The 22,910-nt window shown below is 37.8% G+C and overlaps 1 protein-coding gene across 2 annotated transcripts in view; it reads right to left on the bottom strand.

Annotated features, from left to right (window-relative positions):
• Nucleotides 1–5,377: 5,377 nt before the first annotated feature.
• The window catches only part of PTCHD4 (patched domain containing 4), a 65,121-nt gene continuing 47,588 nt past the window's right edge, over nucleotides 5,378–22,910 (bottom strand). For both annotated transcript variants that reach the window (XM_007435456.3, XM_025171336.2), the window contains exon 3: nucleotides 5,378–18,788. In XM_007435456.3, the coding sequence (XP_007435518.1) occupies nucleotides 17,152–18,788 (1,637 nt within the window). In that variant the 3' untranslated portion in view covers nucleotides 5,378–17,151. The remainder of the gene's footprint in view (nucleotides 18,789–22,910) is intronic.

Here is a 22,910-nt window from a genome sequence, read left to right as displayed (position 1 = left end):
GCAAAAGTGACAGCAAGCAAAAAGATACTGATCTCTCCATCCCAAACTAGGTTGCAGTGCAACCATGTAGCTTTTGGATTATCAGGTACTCAAAGCATAGAGTTAGACATTTGCTTCTGCTTGCTTGATCCCTAGATCTCCCTTCTAACACAGCCACTACGAATAGATGGCTTTTCATCCTGAGTTTAACTGAGCTTGGCTGAAAATAATGATTGCTGCCTATAGGGAATGTGTTAGTGATACATATAAAGATGATGTGACTTGCTTTCCATACAAAGTGTTTGTGCTTTCTGATGTGTTTCTCTCTTAATGTTGTTTAATATTATTCTAAGTATACAGGGAGTTCCCGGGTTAAGAATGCCCAGTTTAGAGACAGCCCATAGTTATGAACAGAGCCTATTCTTAGCAAAAATTCAAGTTAAATACATAATGATTCAAGTTAAATACACAATGGTTTGAGTTAATTACACAATGCTACTTATACAGTATTATACAATAATACTGTCCCGGCTTATGTACACATTCGACCTAAGGACAGACCTTGGGAATGGAACTCATTCTTAAACTGGGGACTAGCTGTACCTGATGGTCTATACAGTGTTTTGGCGCTTGCCTAGAAATTGTGATGAAGAACAGTATTTGATTCTCACATTTTTTTAAATCTAGGACTAAAAGCTGCCAAGGCAGTTTATAAATGAAAAATAGAATAAAACAGAAAGAATTGCATAATATGCAATAAAAATATGTCAGTCACATAAAATAAAGAAAAGCAGAAAAAATCTGTGAAGAAAACCCAATGCCACCATCTCAAGGACAGTAATATACTAGCATCCAAACAGGATCCAGCTTTCTACTCTCTGCAGGACTATACCAGGTGAATGACTAAGCCAGGGGTGATCCTCTCTCAAAGGCTATTCCAGAACCAGAGCACTGCAGCTGAAAGGCTAGGATTTCTACTCAGGAGCCTCGTATCCGAAGAAACGGGGTAACGAGCAGAGCCTTAGCTGCTGGACATAATACACAAGGAGGGGATGTGTTAGATAACCCACCCAAACCATTTACAACATAACTCCTGTAACTTGGATCAGAAACAACATCCGAACTATTTAACTTGGAACCGTATTGGAATTTTAGACACTAAAAAGGAAGTCAGAACTCAGTTTCTGAACATGTTCCAGCTGGTGCAGGGTAACAGTTAAAGTGCTGATCTGGAACTGAGAAGAAGTCTTGAACTGAGTTCAAGTCCCCACTCAAATGAAATGCGCATTTGGTGACACTGAGCTAGTCACCAACAAAGGACTTTGGGCTGCAATGGAGCCGAAGAAGGCAGAAGAAAAGAAAATCAAAGGCTTTACTCCCCAGGAAAAAAGCCAGCTGCCAGCCAGACTTTGGGGGGGGGGCGGGGGGAGAGACTGACACCAATTTCAGTAAACTCTTTCTTCACTGTAAATTAGGAAATGGATAGAATAGTGCACACACATGAAGCTCAAATCATAATCTACATATGGATAGATATAGATGATGCAGATACACAGATGCTCAGAATTGCTTTAGCTGAGGTTTTGAGTACTTTATAGGAGCACTCTTCTCTTGGAATTTAAAAGCCAAAAGGCTGCACTGGGAGGAGGGAGGAACCCACAAAGGAACGGAGGGCAGTTAGTTATGCTTGCCAAGTGAGGCTAGGAAAACATCGTTTTTGCTGACAGCATTATTCCTAATAAAAAGGGGGGGAAAGGGTTTCATAGAAAATTCAGCGCATTCAATTGCCAATGGCTATTCTAACAGCACTGATAGAGATCACTCCCACCTAATGGCAGCAGAGCAATTCTTCAAGGGCCTTAGGCTGCACCAATCCCAACAGCTACCCATTGAAGCAGCAATAAATGCCCATTCAAGTCAAGCTGTTTAAGGTTTTTCAGAGCCAATAATTATAGATCTTAACCTGATTGGAAGCAAATTACTTGAAGGGCCTCTTTTACTCTATCAGTTAGGTCCTTCTCACTTGTTTGTCTTTAAGGAATAGTTAGGGGAACAAGGATGAGAGAGAAATTCTTTTCTGTAAAGCATCACTGTTAGACTCATCCTTCTGCAGGCCTTCAGAAAGAAATGAAAAGTGTGAAGATCCATTTCTTTTCTTAACTTTGTCTTGAGTTGTATTTTACTAGATGATTTCTACCTGCATTTTAGCATTTCCTTGAGCTGAGATTTGTTTACTTATTATTTCTTGCTTTTTTTATTATTCTTTTATCAGACTTTACCCCAACTTGCAGTCATTTTATTCATAAACATGGCCTAAAATAGTTGAAATAAATTAAATTAAAATGATGAAAATATATACCAGTTTAAGCCCTACTGAATTCAGTGGGATTTTTCCACCTGAGAAAGCATAGAACCCTGTGATTACAGTATCCTAAGATCCCGGGTATTTATTGCTAATTGAAAATATGTCTTAAGAAAAAACTGTCTGGCCAATGTTCGTGCATCCATAATTGTTTTCTCCTCTGTTTTATTTTCAGAGGACTCTAATATTTCATCTTACTCCTCTAAGGAAGGAAGACTGATTTATGCTGAAATATAGCAACCCACCATTAAGTCCTAAATCTATAAAAGAGAAGTTAAGCATGGATGTTGAAATTATTTTTACCACATTCTGTCTATTGCCATCACTATGTCATATATATTATGTTATATATGCAGAGATCTGGAATTGAAGGGCAAATGTGATTTAGAGCATACCTAGGTATGCATATAACCTCTGCCAGGAACACCTTAAAGCAGTTTCGGTTTTTCCTGGCCTTGCACAGCTGCCCTCTGTAATTGCCTCTCAAATTTGAACACGCTGACTGTTCTTTATTACGGTCACTTGACCAGAATTCTGCAGATTCACAAAGTAAAGAAAAAATGTTTGTGATCAAACGAAATAAAATTATAACTACATCATTAAGTTGATTAAGGCATGATGGGTTTTACAGACAGGATGACAAAATGTTGCCTCATTCTACAGAGGACACAATACATGGGCTGTAGATGCAATGGGTCATTCACCGCAAAGACTCAATCTTACCTCACATGGAATTTTTTGGTATTTACTGTCCGAAAGAGCTGTTGGGAAGACACTAAAATGCACTAATGTTAGTGGTCTTCAGTGTCTGGGAACAGATATTTGATTTAAATAACTTGCTGGCCCAAAGGAGGACGCTTGACTACTTAAAACACATTTGTGGGCAGGGGACATGGATCCAATTCTTTAGCAGGTTGCTTGGGCGCTATCATCATAATTTTGCCCTTCAGATCAAATTCTCTGCACTGTCTTACTGTAGTATGCTGTGAATGTATTTATTCAAATTTTTGAAATTAGATAACTCCCTAAATCTTGTTATCACAATATGATTCAGGATCAAACAAGGGCAGATTTCCAGGGGTGCCCCCCTTGTATTCTTGGAGGAAAGGCAGCGTAAAATACAACACGATGTAAATAAAAAGCAACCAGCAAGTTTAGTAATGTGATGAAGGAGTCTTATTTTCATTCCCCTTTCTTGTCTTGGGAAGAGCTCCCAGAGTCTTGCTGGCAGCTACTGCTTCCCTACCACCTAAGAGAAAAACACTGTTTGCAGATTATCATTCCTAAAACAAAGACAGAAAGGGAGAACAAAATGTTGCTGCCATTTCTTTTTTCCATATTTTCCATATTACCACGTTGTATTTCTTTTTTCCATGTTATCCATATTTTGAGCAGGCAATCCATTTAATGCGCGCGCACACACACACACACACACACTATACATACACACGTTGTTCATAAACTTTTCACACATAATGCTGAAAAGAGCAAGACTTAAATCACACCCTTGCCCTTTGCAGTCAGGATCTGGGTTGTTTCCCCTTTGCTAATAACACCGGAGAACTAGCAATTTTCCATCCATTATTCCTTCCCCCAACTTATTTACCTCCATTGCTACCTTTGCTGTGAAAATGCGACTGCTACAGACGGCTCAGCCCTGGAAATTGACAACCATTCTGGCACTGTGTGGTCAGGATAGTTTTTAACAATGGCAACAGGGGCAGAAGGAGCCCACAATTGGGGATCCCTGTGTTGGGAACGTGTACAGCTAGGGCTGGACTTTGCGGACCACCAGCCAAACAACCTCCATAAAAGAAGAGACCATCGAGGGCAAGAGGCCTCCCATCAAGACTGGAATGGCATCAGCGTATCAGGGCTGAGACTACCAGTGACACCATCCTTTCTCCCTGTTCATTCTAGTATTTTTACTTCAAATATATTCAAATGAGACTTCAAAAAAACTTCAAATGAGAGCAAGTCCAGTGTAGTGGCTAAGGTGCTGGCCTAGAAACCAGGAGGTTATGGGTCCTAGCCCCACCTTAGGCATGAAAGCCGGCTGGGTGACTTTGGACCAGTACCCCTCTCTCAGTCCAACTCACCTCCCAGGGATGTTGCTGTGGGGAAAATAGGAGGAGGAAGGAGCATTAGGGATCTCTGCCACTTTGAGTTATTTATAAAAACAATAAAGGCGGGATAAAAAAAATCTCTCTCTCTCTCTCCCCCTCCCTCCTACCCTCCCTCCATAGTTTTCGACAATAAAATGAAGCTCATTCCATGTACATGCAAAAGTAACAAATTCCATAATAACGATATTACGATTTTAAGTGAATTTAAAAAGCAAAAGTACGTATATTCCAAGTGTGTGTGTCGGTGTGTGTGTGCGTGTGTGTGTTGCCAACTACTGCTCTGGATCCATCTAACCACTGTCCAAAGCATTTTCGCTTAGATGGCTTTTGACACATAAGTGAGTTTTGACTGATGAACGTGGGGCACGTTAATGCTTTCTGTTGCTTTTATAGCTATCTTTAATGTGTTTTTAATTATGTTTTAAGTTGTGGTTTAATTATATAGTTTTATTCTTTTCCTCTTTCTTCAGATAAGCCCCATGCTAGCAGAAATGCAGGACTGACACCACGGAAATAGAAAAAAGGAAGAGGCCAACTGAATTCCTCCCCTTTAAAACCCTAAAGAATCTAAAATTATTGAGGTGCACCAGGAAGAGATTGCATCTACTACTTAACTGACAATCCCAGTATAAGTTTTAATGACTGATTCATATAGTTAGCAATTATGATTTTTTTTAAAGAGTGAATAGCCAACAGGGAAGGCTGACCCAGATGAGGATCCTGAAAGGATCCACTCCAGTTCTCTTCATGCATGCCCTTGCTATTAGCTTTGGGAGAAAAAATAAATCATTTATACCCATTTTTATTTCAGTACTTTGTGACAGCTTTTTCTATACTCAAAGGGCAAATAACACATAAATACATTATAAATATAAAAATTAACTTCAGAAATAAGCTGATTTAATTTTTTATAACGGACAATCACCTTATGTTTTCTGGCAGGAGTCCATAAAACATCTTGCTATTGGGTCAGTGCAATGTGTGTGTGTGTATCTGTGTATGCACAGATATACATACTATATTGTGTCTGTGTATCGGTATATACTACTGTAATAGCTCAGTCATAATATGTTTTCACAAGTGAAATGCAAAAAAATCAAATCTGACTCATTTAATTAATACAAAATCTGAACAATTATAATTAGAGAAACTTTTTAAAACTCAAGGTGATCACTCATCCAATATTGAAATTTGGCAAATACATACAAAACATAACTTGTCCTAATTAAATGCATCTGTTGCTTTTCACTTTAGATAATTTTAGTATTCCAGTGACAGAAGAGTTGTAATGAGATTTTTAAAAACTCTTCCAAAGACATCAGCAATAAATTTAGCTACATACACCGATGAATTTTTTCCAGTAAATCAGCATTGAGTCAGTGTTCATTTATCAAACAAGAAAAACAATACAAAACACACAATAATGCATAGAAAGATGTTTAATTTGTATTACATCTCATCCGTGAGATCAGTGCTTCAGGAGAAAGGGATGGTGCCTTGGTGAAGCTTAGGCAATGGCAATATTCAAATTCCACTTTATATTATAGTTCAGATTTTTTTTTCTGCTGCATTTTGCCCAGCATTAGAATCATGAGGTTGATGCCGTGTCTGTTATTACAGGACACAGTCTGTGTGCTGAAATCCCTCATCCATAATCCTCAGCATCACTGCCCTATCCAGCACTCTGTGTGATAATACACGTGCAAACTGTGGTACTTGGCAGCTGCTATGGTTGGAAGAACAGCACGAGCTTGTACAAACGATGCATTCCCCGTGACCCTCCTCTCATATATCAGCTGGCATTTGGGAAGAAGATTTTGCTACCCCGTATGCCCAGACAGAGAACCCCTTTCTGGCTCTGGAATTGGACATGACCACTCTAACCATGTGGCCCCCATTTTTCTGTCCTGAAATCAAGGCATAGTTAAACAGTCCAAACCAGGGAAGGCTCCTGGTCCAAATTATATGATTTATGAAATTGTAAACAGTAAGTTGAACTGGTAGGCACTTGTGCTAACTTATTTATGGCCACAGATAATTCCACCAAGCTACCAAAGGATTGGGGCTTGGCTATCATAACTCCAAACTATAGGAGAGGCAAAAGGGATGCCTTTTGCTGCCAGTTTCTCCTCTACCGGTCCATTGAGCCAAATGAGTAAAGTGTATGTTAAAAATATGCAGATTAAATTCCTAGATTGGCTTGAATCTGAATCTATCTTGAGAGACAAACAGGCAGGCGCCAGAGCAGGCAGAACTACACCAGACCATTCTAGAGTGCTGCAGGGTCTGACAGAAAAATATTCCTTTAGACATGTTTATTCCTACTTGCAGCTTTCACTGACTTTAAATTTGCATTCAGTTAAATTTCTAGGACCAAACTTCGGCACAACTAAATGATTCCACAACTGATAAGCTTCTGCTTCTACTAATATTTAAATGCCTGAAGATATGAGTAAAAGTTAGATATAATGTTCAAGGGCATCTAACTAATGAAATACCGATGAATAAGGGGATAAGACAGGTCTATATATTAGCTTCAGCACTATTTAATTTTTATATAAATTCACTGGTGGCCAGCATAAACAGCCTATATTTCCACCCCCCTAAACTAGCCCAATAGCATATCAATCTGACAATGTATTGCTTTGTCCTTGACTCTTACTGGCCTTAAAAGAGCTTTGTATGCTCTTTTATTTCACTGCCATAACAAGGACATAGTCATAAACTGTTCTAAGTTTCCCATATTTTCCAAACTTCCCAAGCTATAGAACTGGCAAATATTTAGGAGTGGTTTTCAAGCTTCTGGAATCCAAAATGCCCATTGGGAATATGTACCCAAAAGGCACAGAGATCAGCCTCAACTATACACAGATCATTCCAGCTACTGTCAAGTTACATGACTTGCAGCTAAGACTCACACCGAGTGATTGTACAGGACTGAATCAGCCCCATATCCTGAGATGTCAATATTAGAGAAAGTTCATTCTAAATTCCTGGGAAATATTTTCCTGCTCCCTTATTGGGTTCCAGCTATGGCGCTTCAGTGAGAAGCAGGAATCGCTAGAGTCCAAGCTGGCTTTTGGATTACCATCTTTACCTTCTGGTTGACATTATTACATAACTCAGCTGGATTGGCCCCATAGTAGATGATTCTGATTCCTCCTGGGAAAAGGCCATTTCTAGGAAATTACATTTTTATGGCTTTTCCTGGGATACTCTATTATCATTAGAGTTAGAGCAGGCCGACTTAATTTTGAAACAAAGGATTCTAGATGTAGAACACCAGTTGGATTATGGGATGTATTTATTAACAAGTTTCCAAATTTTAAATCCCAAACAAGATCACTGTTCTGAAATTTAGAAGAGTCTTATCCTTGGCCCATTTTGAAGCTTTCCCACAGCAGTGTTGGAAGAGAAGTATAGGAAAATCCCGTGCTAAATGACAGTGCCTCTGCGATGCAGATATGGTAGCAACTACTGTACAGCCCAGTTCTACAGTGACTCTTATTTGCAGCTGATTTCCCTTCTTCTTTCTAACTTCCAAGGGCATTCTGATTTATTTTACTTACGTTACTTATTAGACAAGAAAGACAAGTCTGTGTACTGAAATGTTTCTAAACTTTGTTGCTAAGTGTGTAAAGTCTGCCCTACCATAAGCTAAATGTTATGTTCTACTTTGGTGTTTCTTTTTCCCTTTTCGTCTATGGCCATAATAAATGTATCTACCACTCAAATACAGTCCAGCACTGACAGAGCCACGCGGGCTTTCTTTTCCAGGATAAAAAAACTGCTAAAGGGAAAAGTATATTGGTTTGGATTTAGGTTGTGGATAGCTGCCACAAAATATGGGAGGATATCTAGCATGGATTTGAAGTGAAGACTCCAGTTTCTGATAGTTCATATGTAAGGAGCATACAAAAACAGAAAACAACCTCTGCATATGGTAGCTATCACTTCTTTGTTGTGTTAATTATTTGATGGGCGACCAGTCCAATACTTCGAGAGACCACCAGGTAATGAAAGCTGGAACACAGCAGTTGTGAATAGTTCCTCCATGCCATTCCCCAAGCAGAAGCAGCTTTGCCATTCCCTAAGCTCAGTCCAGTTCATGCTTGAAATTAATACACTGAACCTATACTGTGATCACCACCACATCATAAGCCATTCCCGCTTCTACAATTGTTCAGAATACTGCAACATTTATCAAGGGGTAATTGATGGCACCTCTGTAATATATATATGCAGTTTTCTTTCTAGCATAAATTAACATGACTTATTGTAATCTGGATCAAGATATAAATGATATATTGATTTAAGGATCTGCTGAGACACAGTACCATTAAACAAAGTTCATTATTTTTATATTTGCTATACATAAGATTGGCTTTCCATTATAGATCTGATGAAAGGTTAATTCTAAGTTCTGCTGCAATGCTTAGTTTCTTGCAATAAGACTTTGAATTGAGTTCATATACATAGATGTCCTTAGCATTCATACCAACAATATTGATTGTAAGGATTCTTCTAGCAGGTCAGGTTTCAAACGGTTTGATCATCCTATCACGTGATGTGGTGATAGCCAAACAGATGAAATTCACTCTACTTAACTTTTTCTTAAAGCTGTCTCCTACAAATGCATATGCTGAAGGAATATACGTCTATGGCGCTGATTTATGATGCCCAGTTGCTGCCTCATAAGCATAATACAGCCACTTGGTGGAAAATAGTTCCTGGTGCTGGGTCCACTCTATTTGCCATGCACTTGGAATACATTTGCAAATGTAATTGTCTCTGCATAACTTGTTGCACAGGCTACAACAAATTTACAGTATTTTGAAAATAATATATAGAGTAAGTTTAGAAAAACTTACTTCTCAATTTACTGACATTGAATAACACTGCTATTTGCACATGCATGCCAGTTTTATGACAGATGCTATTAATACCTATGATTCTCCAAACATGTCAATTATTACTATTACAAGCTCAGTGGCAATAGCCCATATTTACTTTGCACAAAAAGATACATAGACATATACAGGTAGGGCTACTGAAGACTTATCTTAAAAGTCACTTATACAGAACTAAGACTAGATGGACCTACAACCTGACGCATTGTAAATTTCTTAGGATCCATACAAATTTGGAAGTTATCAATCAGCTTTCAGATTCTTTGTCACAAGGAAGGTGAAAAGAAACATATATTTTGTTAATGCACTCAATTGTTTCTATGTATTTGCCAAGGTAAAATACTAAAGCACATTTCAGTAGAACTTTCACACTGTCGCCTGAAAAATACATTTCTAGGTTTTTGGTATGTTTAGTAGTTATTTGTAAATGTTAATTAAAATAGGCTTAATTTGCAATTGTAATTGGTTTCACATCAGAACTAATTTAAATATACTGAATTATAAGATTTGAAAGAGAAGTGAGAAACCACCTTTATATCTTTATGAAGTGCCTAGTTTGAGTTCTTCATGGAAAGATTGATAATTTCTTCTCTCTCTCTCTTCCATGTCCCCCCTACTGGAAAGACTTCATTTGTTTGGAAACACTAGACCATTACTGAGACTATCCTCTTTAAGCTTCTTAAATTTCTGGTTGCCTGATGTAAATTTGTAGATAGCATGCATGTATGCATTTTAGCTGTACAAGAATATACTGAGAAACACCTATTATTGCCTACACTCAAAAACCAGAGGTCTATTTCATTTGCTCAAACATGTTTGAAGGCCCGATCAACAGCACCGGTTCATTCCCAGTATCTCTGAGCATAAGGCCGGGCTAAGTATGGCACCAAACACATCACTTTAAATTGCACAAACATTTGCAAATTATGTAAATATTTGAGAAAGAAGCCAGAATTAGGACAGTAAGATACAGGGGAAGGAAATTAATCCTTTCCTTCCATGCTATTGCCTCAATAAAAGTTTTCTTCCAGTCCTATGATGGAAGAAACTCCCTTTCATTCAGAAAGAAGTTCCCTTTGGAAGCTCCCCTTATGATTCAGAGGATAGCTTCATAAAAGAGGGAGGGTTCATCAGATTTCTAGCAGGAGAGGAAAGAGCAATATCCTCTTTTTCAATTACGGTATTCGTGGCTTTAATCTTGCTTTCTCCCTGCTCATGGCTGTTATTTGCTATCTAACTATCTATCTATCTATCTATCTATCTATCTATCTATCTATCTATCTATCTATCTATCTATCTATCTTTAAATGACATGTTTAGCAACTCATGAAATTTGGTCACGATCTACTATACTAGTGTGACATTTGGTTCCTTGTCTGTACTTTGTTTCCTTCTTCAGGAGACACAGGCAGGAACTAAGGATCTCTAGCATTTGTAATTTTGACAGACAAAGAAAAAAATATGTTTAAGCTACTGATTTCCCATAAAAGGACTTTAGCTCCTGCTGTCAGATATTAATTGTTTAGCTTTTACTGTTCTAATATTGCTTCTGATTGGCTCCATCATATGTCAGTGGGTCAAGATAGTAGTAAATATAGGAAATACATATAACAAGGAATGTATTAAATAAATAGTTTTGAAAATAACTTACAATTTAAGCCCAACATTTTCCTCATAATAATGTACTTAACAGGAGAATCAAGTCTCCCTTGAAGCCCCAAAACTTAAAAAGGATCTCTTCCCCCCCACCTTCCTGCACATGAGCCTTATTTATATAGATGCCCTTTGAACTGAGTGGCTCAAGCAAGACAAAGGAGTTCCTTAATGAATCTATGATATTTTAAGTTATGGTACATCTCAGAAACCTTATTTCTTCCTTAGACCAACCCTGACTTTAGCATGACAAAACATGAAGAACAATGGGTCTCCTACTCAAGCTTTGAAGGTTTAATTCTCCAGACATGACCATAAGGTCATCTGAAATGTTGATCTGCAAGATATAAAGATTCATAAGTCTTAAAATACTATAGAGAAAGAATTTTCAGATACAAAGCAACCAAACCCCACACTAAATTAAATTTTCAATTTGATGTGAATATCATTGCCCATTAGTGTCAACACTTTGTAGCCCTGCCCCTGTAAGTTTCATAAGAAGCTTATGACAGGCAGTAGTCTATACTTGGACCTAGAGGACATATTATGGAATGAAAAAAAAATGAGTAGACATGAGCAGTTTGACATAAGTCTATGAACATCATTTTTGGAAATGGTAGCTGACCATTCTCCTACAATATGTATCCCATAAACCATGGCATCTGTATCCGTACAACATATGTTAAACTACAGTTTGGAGGTAAAACAAAACCATTGATAATATTCAAAAACAGTCTGTTGACTTTCTGGAGATATACAGTACAAAAAGGTATCACTTTTAAAAAACACTATGATAACTGTTTATTACCAAAAGCAAAAACAAGACAAAAAACACAAAGCATGCAAAAAGCATTATTAGTTCCAATCTGTACTAACAAACTGTATGTAATTAGTTATGTACAGTTATTACGTAACTGTAAATGACTCAAAATACTAACTTACAGTCATCTGCAATCTATGCATGTGCAGATGTTGCACAACTGATACCTATTCTGTCACATGTACATCTATCTAGGTTTTAGACAGTCACACATTATAAGCAGTTGAATGGGAAAACCCAGTAGGATTTTTGTGTGTGCATGGATTCATATTTAGGGATGCATGACTCAGACAACTGAAAAGTTCCATCCAGCAGGATTGTACAGTATCATAACACAAGCAAGTAATACTGTAAGAGACTTTGCAGTGGGGGCTATATTGTTGGAAATGGGATTTTTTGAAATATGATGCTTTGTTTACCAAAAAAAAGCCAGAGTACAGTATTCAAAAGTCTTGTATATGTCTCCTGTCTACAGTCATCCATTCACAATGTTCTTCTTTTGGGTCTTCTTCTAGGCAGAAGATAGATGAGAAGACCACCTGAGCCTCCAGGTTCTTGAGCTACCTTCCTAGTTCTATAGTGATCTGTTTTAGCTGACCTCTACTATACCATTTGCCTTCACTTGTATTAGCAGGGTGGGATAATGGCCAATAGACTTGATACATGTTGGAAATTGTTCTGTCTTATCCCTGGTCCATGTTCTTGGCAGATGGAGCCCTTTTAGATCCACATGGCACACCTTTCCTTTAATTCCTCATATTAGTGAATCACCAACTTCTACAACTCTTCCTTTTGTATTCTTTCATGTTTCAGCTGCATCCCCCTGCTCTTCCCCCAAATGCTAAATAAATGTTTAGCTTTCATTATTATTCATTTCATCTGACATCCTTCTCATTTAGAGGCACAGAGTATTATCAGTCCTTCACCTTGTCAAAATTAATATTAGTCTCCAAACTCTACAAAATCTCTGAACTACATAGGAATGGTTGTGTCACATTCAAAGGTCATTAAATGTGGGGAATTAGATAAGATCTTCTCTGCCTTTCATGTTCTTGATGAAATTTTCAGTGTAGCTCTAAAAAATGAAGTCCGCTGCTCAGATGTCAGTATAATTTTGCCATATGCTTTGAAAGTCTTTAATTTGGAAGACATATCTGCCTTTTAGCCTCCTAGTTGTGGGCAATCAACAATGCATATTGAAAGTAGAGGTATATTTGCAAGGAAATAGTTCTATATACAGAAAGGATTTTGTTAAGTCATCACAAAGAAATCCAATGTTGGCTAGCAAAATATCACACTTAAGAATGTCTGCAACAGAATCTCCTCTTATTGCAATGTCAATTATTCTTATTTGAAGTCTTCTTACCAAGCCCATTGAGTGATGGAAGAAATATGTGAGCTGAAAGAGGCAACTTTGGATTCTTGAATGGGTGAGGGTTTCATGCTTTGTTTTGTTGATGAGTATGCCATTTCAGAATTTAATATAATCTGTTGTGCCACTTTTCATGAAATCTAAGAACCTTAATGATGCTATTGGATTTCCCTCCTTTTCTCATGCGCCTTCAGCAACTATGACTTATCAAAACATGATATAGGCAACTGCTCTTCTTTTAATCCAATATCATGTCAGGAGGAACTGCATGGAAAAGTCCTTGGCTTTACTATACTGTAACAACATTAAAATGTCTTGCTTTAATCTTTCAGTAACAGTTTGGGTTATCATTTTTAATTGTTGCATTTTCCCCATGCACCACCATACATACCAATATTGTTATATTCATGAAAAATTGGAAGAATGATCTGCATCGTTTGAAGGAAATATTCCAGTTGTATTCTATGTCTGAAGCAAAGATTTCTATATCAGTTGAAGATCAGGAAATGTATTTTAATGGGCATATCTTTGTGATTTAACAGTTATTCAAGCATTCTTGGAAGTTATGTTTTAGTTCACAGACTATAAAATGGCTACATCAAACTGGCTAATACTGTGTAGAACTGCTTTCCTTCATAGAATACTTAACTGTATGGAGAACATGTTTGTCATTTGTTGCACTTCTCCAGCTAGGATCAGAATTCTAAGAGGTATTAAATATGACAAAGGCTGCTTAATTTTTTCCCCCCATAGAATTATCTTCTTATACAGCACTACTAAACCTTGGTTGTTTTAAAAGTATCTGTTGCAAGGGTTAAGCAATCTCATTTTTCTGGATGACTTAAAATAACATTTTTTAAAAGGCACAAATTACAGCAGAAAGAAAATAAAGATTAGGGTATGACAAAAGAGGTTAGGCATAAAGGGATATAAAGAACATAAGATAGCAATGTAACATAATTAGAACACAGGCATGTAGATTGACTGTCCAAAGTCTAATTCATGAGGCTGCAGTCCCTGGATGCAATGCAGATTCTGTAACAGTTAACTTTGAGACAAAGCAAATCTTCCTCTGTCTTAAAGTCTGCTGATTAATTAGCATAGGTTTTAGGCTTGACAAAATTTGTCATGCTAATTTGACACAAATTAAATTTGTCGTGCTAATTCTCATAATTATGAAGAACAGTGTACCGTACAGAGAATTCCATCTTGGAAAGCCAAAGGCAGAATGAATGATAAGAGTTATACATGTTTGTAATTCTATAGAGTGCATCATAAACTCATTTATGAATTTGCTAGGGAATCATACCAGTAATTCTTTATTTCACATTTATTTTGGCACTATTGTTTAATTCAGGAAGTAAACATATAAACCTTTGGGAATATTATCATTTGCTTCACTACATGCAAAAACCTATAGCATGACACACATTTTATGGTTGTGGCATATGGGTTCATAAGACAGGTGTTATAAAAGGCTGCCTGGCAGCCATTTTGGAAAATGTCTTCCAGGTGTATGCCAATCTGCTCATACTACCTTTTTTTTTTCATTCCAACTATATCTTCTATATGACCAAATAGAAATTGTCAACAATAATTATTGTCTTACAGTAGAGTATTATAAGGACAAAATTCTTATGGCAAGCGAAGACATTCATGGGGATTTTAAATCCAGCTACATTTTTAGCTCCCCGAAACACATTAGAGAGAAGAACAATTACTTTGTAATGCAGCGTATACTTTCTATACAGAATATCCCAGATTAAAATCTTTAACATTTCTAAGGTTGTCTTAAAGATTTCTGCCTGTAATCTTGGATTGCCACAGCTACAAAAGTATGAAATCATTCAAACGGTTTGACCATGATCCAGTATGGCATTACACATTATTGGAGAATATGGCTTTAGCTCATATAATTAGCAAATCAAAATCTCTTTACAGCACTAGTACCCCGAAACAGTTCACCAAGTACAGGAAAGAATATGGAGCATGGAAGAAGGGCCAGCATTTAGTTCTATGGAAGCCTCTTCTCTCCCTGACTCAGGAATGGGTGAATGGGCATTATAGGGGGTTGTCATTTTCCATGGGAGGACTATAAGTACCTCCCACATTCTGCTTTATCCACCCTTTCCTTCGCATAGTATTGCTTACAGTTTACCCATCACTAGTCATTTAAATGCCAACTGGGGAAGGTTGAGGACTAACCTAAGCTCTATGCTACCATAACTGCAAAACTACAGATGACTACTAAATGGCGGCAAAGATAACGCTCTCTCTCTCTCTCTCTCTCTCTCTCTCTGTTTCTATCTAATGATTGTCCAGATATTTGCAGCCCAGACATAGTAACCATAGCTCTGTATAAATCCATTCTTCAATGCACAACCAACTGGTACAGAATAGAAGATTACAATCTGTTAAATGAGTCAGCTTCTTTTGATAAAAATTAGTCATTTTGATCCCTCCCCACATTCCCCTTGACATTTGTTGTCAACAGTGATAATATACACAATATATTTTTCAGGAAGACATTGTTCATTTATGCAAGGCAAGAATGCATGAAGCAAGCCCTTTCCAAAATGCTTTTGGAAGAGAGAAATACGTGGCTTAATTCAGGGCAAAATCTCACCCAATCTATGTTTTTTGGTTCATTCTCTTTCTATCCCTTCTCTTGCGCTTGCAGTTCTAAGCGCAGATATTACTTGTAGAACTGGTAGTATCCTTTTGTTATGGTATAATTCTAAAGTCATGCAGTAAGAGACACATTTACTGCTTTCATCTATAATTCTCAACAGCCACAAAGCTTTGTTTTATCATAGCCATTCTATCAGATATTTAATAGTAATGTTCTTGTTATAAAGAACAATTTCTCAAGCAGCCTCGTGCTCTTATGTTTATTAACTCTCACTAAAACATGTATGTTTTCTCAATTTCTTATGGCAAAAGACATAGTCAGCTTCTCAGTTTGCCAAAGGAGATGTGAAATACTTATAATCTGGAAAATATTTCAAAGGAAAATCTTGCATCACATCACACTGAGCCTCATCAACAGTGCTTACATTGCTATGTATCCAGCCTGATCCAGGCACAAAATGATTCCCACGCTGTATCTATGGAATGTGATCTATCATTATATTTGATACGTTGGCCTGATTAGTATGCTGTGCCTAATGTTGGTACAGAGTATGTGTAGGAAGCAAAAGGACAGCACTGCAGTAATTATAGGTAGCACTGCAGTGTTTCAGCTTGACAGAATTCAAGGATAGTCTGCTGTAACTCTCATTACTGTAGTCCTAAGGGGCACTCTATTCATAAAGGGGAGCACTGTCAAATGCCACCTTTGTAGAAGCCAACTTTCTTTAAATCATTTCTGAGATACATTTATTCTCAGAAGTACTAACACAATTTTCAACCATGACTTGCAGACAGATAAAGGTATATGAAAGTAAGGAAGTACTTTGGCTTTAGATTGAATGAATATCTACTTCCCAACTGCGTAGGTTTTACTTGGGCCAACCTTTACAATATCTGATCACTATTATGGCCATACCGATGTTTTCCTATATCTGGTTTTTCCCCCCTTTTTCGAAACTATGTGGCCTGTTAAAATCAGTAACTTAGAACCATCTTAATAATTTCATTTGTAAGAGACCATCTTTTTTTGCTAAAACTGCTAATAAGCATTCCCCTCGGCGAAGTCATAGGGTTAAAGGGAGGAACTTTCCCTCCCTCTCGTTTCCTTTCTTTTTTAAAATGGTTATTACTTTAACAACACGTTCACCTCCGTGGCTCACACATGCTCCTTCCCTGGGCTTCCTGGGTCTCGCTTCACAGGGGCCAGCACAAGCAGTGGAGATCTTTGCTTTCCTCGCAGCTCCGTGTAACGTTTTTTTCAGTACTAAAAAACCCACCTATTTTTATTTGACTTTCATTCAGACTGCTGTCACATGATCAGGATTTTCTTGAATTTCTATACATTCAATTTCTTCTCGCTCCTTCCGTTTGGCTCGTTTCTTTTTCTTGTGGTGTTTTTTAGATGGCGGGAAGAATGTTAGGAAGACAGGTAAAATAACAAAACAGTGCAGAAGGGTGCAACTGCCGGTGAGCAGCGAGCATTTGAACAGTGTGAAGGTCAAGTTTGAAGGCACGAAAAGGAGGGGGACCAACCCAATAAGAAAAGATGCAACATTCTGCAAAACTGCTGTTCCATGTTCTTGGAGTGAACTTTTTATACACTGAGTTCTGGTATGCTCAGTTGCTAGTACAAACGTGTAAAGCAGGGGTGCACAGTGATCTATGGAAAAATTCAAAGTGTAAATAAGGCACAATATAGAAATGCAATCCATGTCTACATTCCATAAAGTCATCAAGCCCAGGACGCCCAACTCTATTGAGGTGACAGTAAGAATTAACCAGAAGTTCCCCAGAGGGTGAATAACAAGGAAAAACGTGAGTAACAAGACCAGTAAGATGCCAAAACTTGAGATCAAGACAGGCATGATTACTGAGAGGCTGTACTGGTCCATGAAGACAAAAGTAGGGTTAAAAACAATGAACTTGATGCTCTGCTTCAAGGACAGTGGCCTTAGTTTCTCCAATAATTCTATAACGTCTCTCTGTGTTTTTTCACTAGTCCTAGCTACAAGGTACATACGGGAAGCAATAATGTTATTTCCATTTCCAGACTTGGAGAAAATGATGTCATTTTTAAAGTGTTGAAACTCAGACTTTCTTAAAAAGGAATTCTGGAGGATGCTAAGGAAGTCACTTTTATTGGTTGCACTGATATTCCCAGCTCTCAGATACTGGTAATACTGCTGAAGCCAGGACAGTGTGTTGAAGCCTTCAGTCAGTTTCTTTAGGTCATCTTGGACAGTACCATTCCAGTACTCAAGAGGTTCATAGATATAAAATCCTATCACTGGGCTATAATTGCTGAAATACTTCTGTTGAATAACAGCATAGGACACACTTGGGGAATCACTAGAAAGCAAATTGATAATATTGACCCCATCACTGATTTGCAAGCAGCCCATAAAGGAGAAAGAAGCATAAATGAGATACAATATCACCACAAATGGCTTAACGTAGATATTAGTAATCCATTCATTGTAATGCTCCCTTACAAAATGCTGGATAAAGTGGTTCTGGTATGGGTCAGCCTCATGATGCTTCTCTGACTGCTGGTGCCCATCACTCATCATGGTTTGGAACCAAACAGGTTTCCTTTCCAAATATTCCGCAGAGGGGATTTTACAGCAGAAGATACTGTGGTAACGATTCTGCTCCAGCTGCCCAGCAAACACCAGACAGGAGCCAAAGAAAGAGAAGATATAGAAGTAGTTCAACAGGATGGAGATGCACATATTCTGGCAGAAGACTTTCACAGCCTCAATGTTGGTGAAGGGACTGGCACCCATGCCAAAGGCTATGAAGTACAAGGAACTTGTCATTGTATAGGAAACCATTACATCTGAATAGGCATCTGCAACCCTGTCTTTAAATGGCAAGTTCTCTCTGGTTCGACGCCATCCCGACAGAAGCTCAAACACTCCTTTTGTTCCATGACCTAAACAAGGACAATGAGGAAATACATTAATTTGTTTTCATTGAACATCACATTTTCTCTTTTAATTCTATTTATAACTGATTACTGCATAGAACCAATTAAATAAGTGGCCTGGATGCTAGATATCAATTATTTGTATTTAATCCACTGTTAATTTTCCCCTGCACACACACACCCGCTTCATTTTATTGCCAACAGCTTAGACAACAGAAACTAAAGTCAATACTCTAGCTGCCATTGTAGGACCATACTGATGTCCTTGGCCTCTTATTAGCATTTCACAGTTCAGTCCTATCAGCAGGATTCTACAAAACACCATGATCACTGCTGTTTTCTGCTGTCAGATGAAAATCTCATCCTTCTCTTTGAGGCAAATGAAGGACCTGATAAATTGGGGGCATGGAACTGTAGCCCTCCTGATATTGCAGAACCACAGCTCCCAGAAGCCTTCACCACCAGCCAGACTGACTGGGGCTGGCCATGGCTATTATTCAGCAACATCTCAAGACCTCCAGATCCCTTATAATATGAAATTCTATGGTCTGTAAAGTTGTTGGTGCAATTGATGTAAGTTTTAAAGATTTGGAGATGTAGGGATCTAACTAGAATTGCTAGATGCAAGAGAAGATAGAGTTCTGGCACCTTTAATTGTCATGTAGAAAAGGATTTTATGCAGTTGTTCTTCATGAAACTGGACCTGTTGAAAATTATTTTTCACTACACCTTTCCAACTGAGCAAGCAGGGGAGAAGCAAGGGAAAAGTATAACAATCTTTGTATACCTTGTCTTCTTTTTCTGTCTAGGACAGGAAAACACAACCTATAGCAACAGGAGCAGATGTGAACCAGTAAATGCATAAAACATATGTAGCTTTAATTCTTCTTCAGTAGTCATGCGTATGAAGCTTGACCAATCCTGCAAGCATTCTAAATAATATTTTTAGCATAATAATTGTGTACAACTATTTTCAATGAACCACAAGTATACGCATTGCCACACTGTGGAGCACTGCTCATTTAAAACCAACAGCAGCTTTCCTATTAATTTCAAAGGGAGAAAAACAGAATAGGTAGCACCACAACATAGTTCTGTCTTCCTACTTTTTGGTTAAATGGTGTATCAGTTGTGCTTTGGGAAGTGGATTAATTAACTTTAGATTTTTTGCCAGGCTATTAGGCACAGCTGGCTAGGGCAGAAAACAACAGCTGGAAATTAAAATGAGCTTTATTTTGATTGTCCAAGAAAAGGTATGGCAGGAAAAGTAGAGTGGATAAAAATCAATTATCTAAATAAGTGCAAGGTTATTTAATCAGAAAATTAATAGATTTCTTGGTTTAGAAAACATAATTCTAAACTATCATTCATCACAAACTTGTTAAAAGGATGAAAATATCTTACCCAAAATAATTAACATTGAATGAAAGAGGAATAAAAGCTCAGTATATTGAAGCCTATATTTGTAACATTAAATAAATTACAGAGATCGTTGCTGCATTGCAACACTTAAAAATTAAATTGAAGGCACTGAAGATTAAGCACCAACAATAGCCAACTTTCTCACAAAGATTCTCAACCCTAGGTATAAAGATAGATGCCTAACTTCTTGAAGATGTTACTGTTAACATAGCGCTAGTGTCTCTGGAACTTTTCTCTCACACACTAACTGTAATAAACATCAAGAGTACAGATGGAATTCATTTAAACATACATATGTCAAACATGAAGTAGTAGAAGTCACTTCCAAGTATTATGAAATATATTCCTTCAAGTGCTAAGCCAGCTCTATACAGGAATAACTTCCTTAATAGAAACAGACATAATATTTCATTTTTAAAAACCAAGATAGCAACTTGAGACTGAAAAATCAAGAAAATGTGGATTATTATTTTAGCCTATCATTAAAAAATTACAGTGAAAGTGGGTAAGGTAAGACTGAGATGCAGAAATGTTAAGGAGAGCATATATTTAGTATTGTAATGATTTATCTGTGGACTTAGTAAAAACATTAAAATTAAAAAGGGGTCCAGAATAGCCAGCAAATAACTCAGCTGCAAATAGGCCATGTTTATATCACAGTGGGTTTCTTACATCTCATTGCACTTATTTCTGTGATCATCTGTGAGTTATACTGATAGGATTCCACCTGGGCAGCCCAACATTCTGGAATGCTCTTTAACTGAACTGAAAAAATCAAGAATGTTGCCCCCATTTGCTTATATATTCCTGAGAGGAGAACAGCAAGGTTATTCAAAGGTAGACAGAAGAGATACCCACTCTTCCTCTAAAAGGGAAAACAGCAACAACAACAACAACCACAACCACTCATTCTGGCCCTGACATCCAGTCCACAGTATTTCATGAAGTTAGATGAAGTAGACTGCCTTGCTTCTGGAGATGTCTTGAGGAGGAAGGTCTCTAAATCAGGCCTTTAACATAAGTTGGAACTAGCGAGCTAGTGAACTAGCTGGTAACACCAAAAACATTCACAGTCCAGTAGGAGAAGCAGGGCCCACATTGTTGCCCAGAGGGACAAATGTATAACTTATCAGACTTGTGAAGAGGCTTATTCCTTTTAACAATAAAAGACTGAACCTGATACTCAGGCACGGCAGAATGGATTTCAGTGGGCAGGTTAGGTTAGAAAGAAAAACTGTCAGAATGATGTCTTGAGGTGTATTAAAGGAAGAAACAAACTAGGGAACAATGGAGACAGAACAGATAAAGTGGATCCATTAATGAGGCACAATGGTTATTGGCTGCTTAGCGGACAGATATAACTGACACAAGATATGAAGTCTTTCAAGTGAGAAGATCAAGAGAACAAGTAGTCATAGATTCAAATAGTTTAGCACCCAGCTGGGAAAGTACTCCCAAAAGGCTCCAAGGAGGAACCAAACTGCAGAGACCAAATACGAATTTTTAATTGTTGGGTTATACCACTCTCTAAATCCATCCTGACTCCCCCCCACCGCCAATACACACACCTCGCCCTAATTTAAATCCTGTATTTAGCCACTCCATGCATCTAATGAAGTGAGATGTAGTTCACTAAAGCTAATGCCTTTTAATAAATTTGTTAGTCAGAAAATATGCTATCATACGTTAACAGAGCTCTCCTCTTACACAATCTATATCAGTCTGGTGAGTTAAGAGTACCTGGAACACCATGTAGGCCCTTAGATTATTAGTTGCTCTAATATCCCCTGGCTGTAAGAAGCTAAAGATCTCCTGGAATAGTTCTGAGAGATCAAAGATTTGTCTTTTCATGGAGAAGCTGAATAATGCAGCCAAATTATAGATATTATATAATAGTATGCTTCATTAATAGAAGATTCATTAATAGAAGATCAATCTTCCAGGTGGAACAGGACACATACTTTCCACTTAACTCCTTTCACAGACCCCCACTATAAACCTCAACCCAGATTCAGCCCAACTCAAGAGCTGGATCTCATTCCCATTATAAGCCTACCAATGCTTTTTGGAAGTACTTTTGATTCTAACTTCTGAGATTTACCCTCTTTTCAGTAACCAGCTTTGCTTACTCTACCATGGATCAAATTACCGTGGGTCAAATCTCTGCATGGGAACAACTTAACTTGGATTGCTGGTTTTTTACTGGGATAGGTTACTTTGCTGTCCCCTTTATTTGTTATGAAATCAGTGGCCTATTCATGACTTCTGGAAGAGAGAGTTCCTCAGCGTGAGATGTAAAAAGCAGATGTGCTGCAGCCAGTTTTCCTACTATCAGAGCAGGGTATTCTATGGAGAATCAGTTCTTATGACATTTACAGCCCTATCAATCCCCAGCCAACCTTGTCTTCACTTTCTTTGATGCAGTTGCAAGTAGAGAGCAGCAGTCAATGATACATAAAGCCAAGGACTTCAGTTCCAACACAGGAACTATTTAGATTTGGAAATCAGGCCAAAGATTCTGGTCTAAGGACAGGCACCATCTCACATTAGACTTATTGTGTTTCCCGGGAGCCATCAGAGCACTTGTATTTGAGTCAAGTTTGGAACTGATTAGTATCAGAGTTTTGCATAAACTTGAAGTGAGAAAGCTCAGATCTCTGGTAGTCATGTAAGGACCTACATTTTAGAAAGCATAAAGATGATAGG

The sequence above is a fragment of the Python bivittatus genome, unplaced genomic scaffold, assembly GCF_059951505.1.
Source record: "Python bivittatus isolate LINGU-HERP-01145 unplaced genomic scaffold, Pbiv_v1 ctg000020_np1212, whole genome shotgun sequence".
Taxonomy (NCBI): Eukaryota; Metazoa; Chordata; class Lepidosauria; order Squamata; family Pythonidae; genus Python; species Python bivittatus.
The sequence above is the reverse complement of the archived record's forward strand: the minus strand, read 5'-3'. Positions and strand labels throughout refer to the sequence as shown.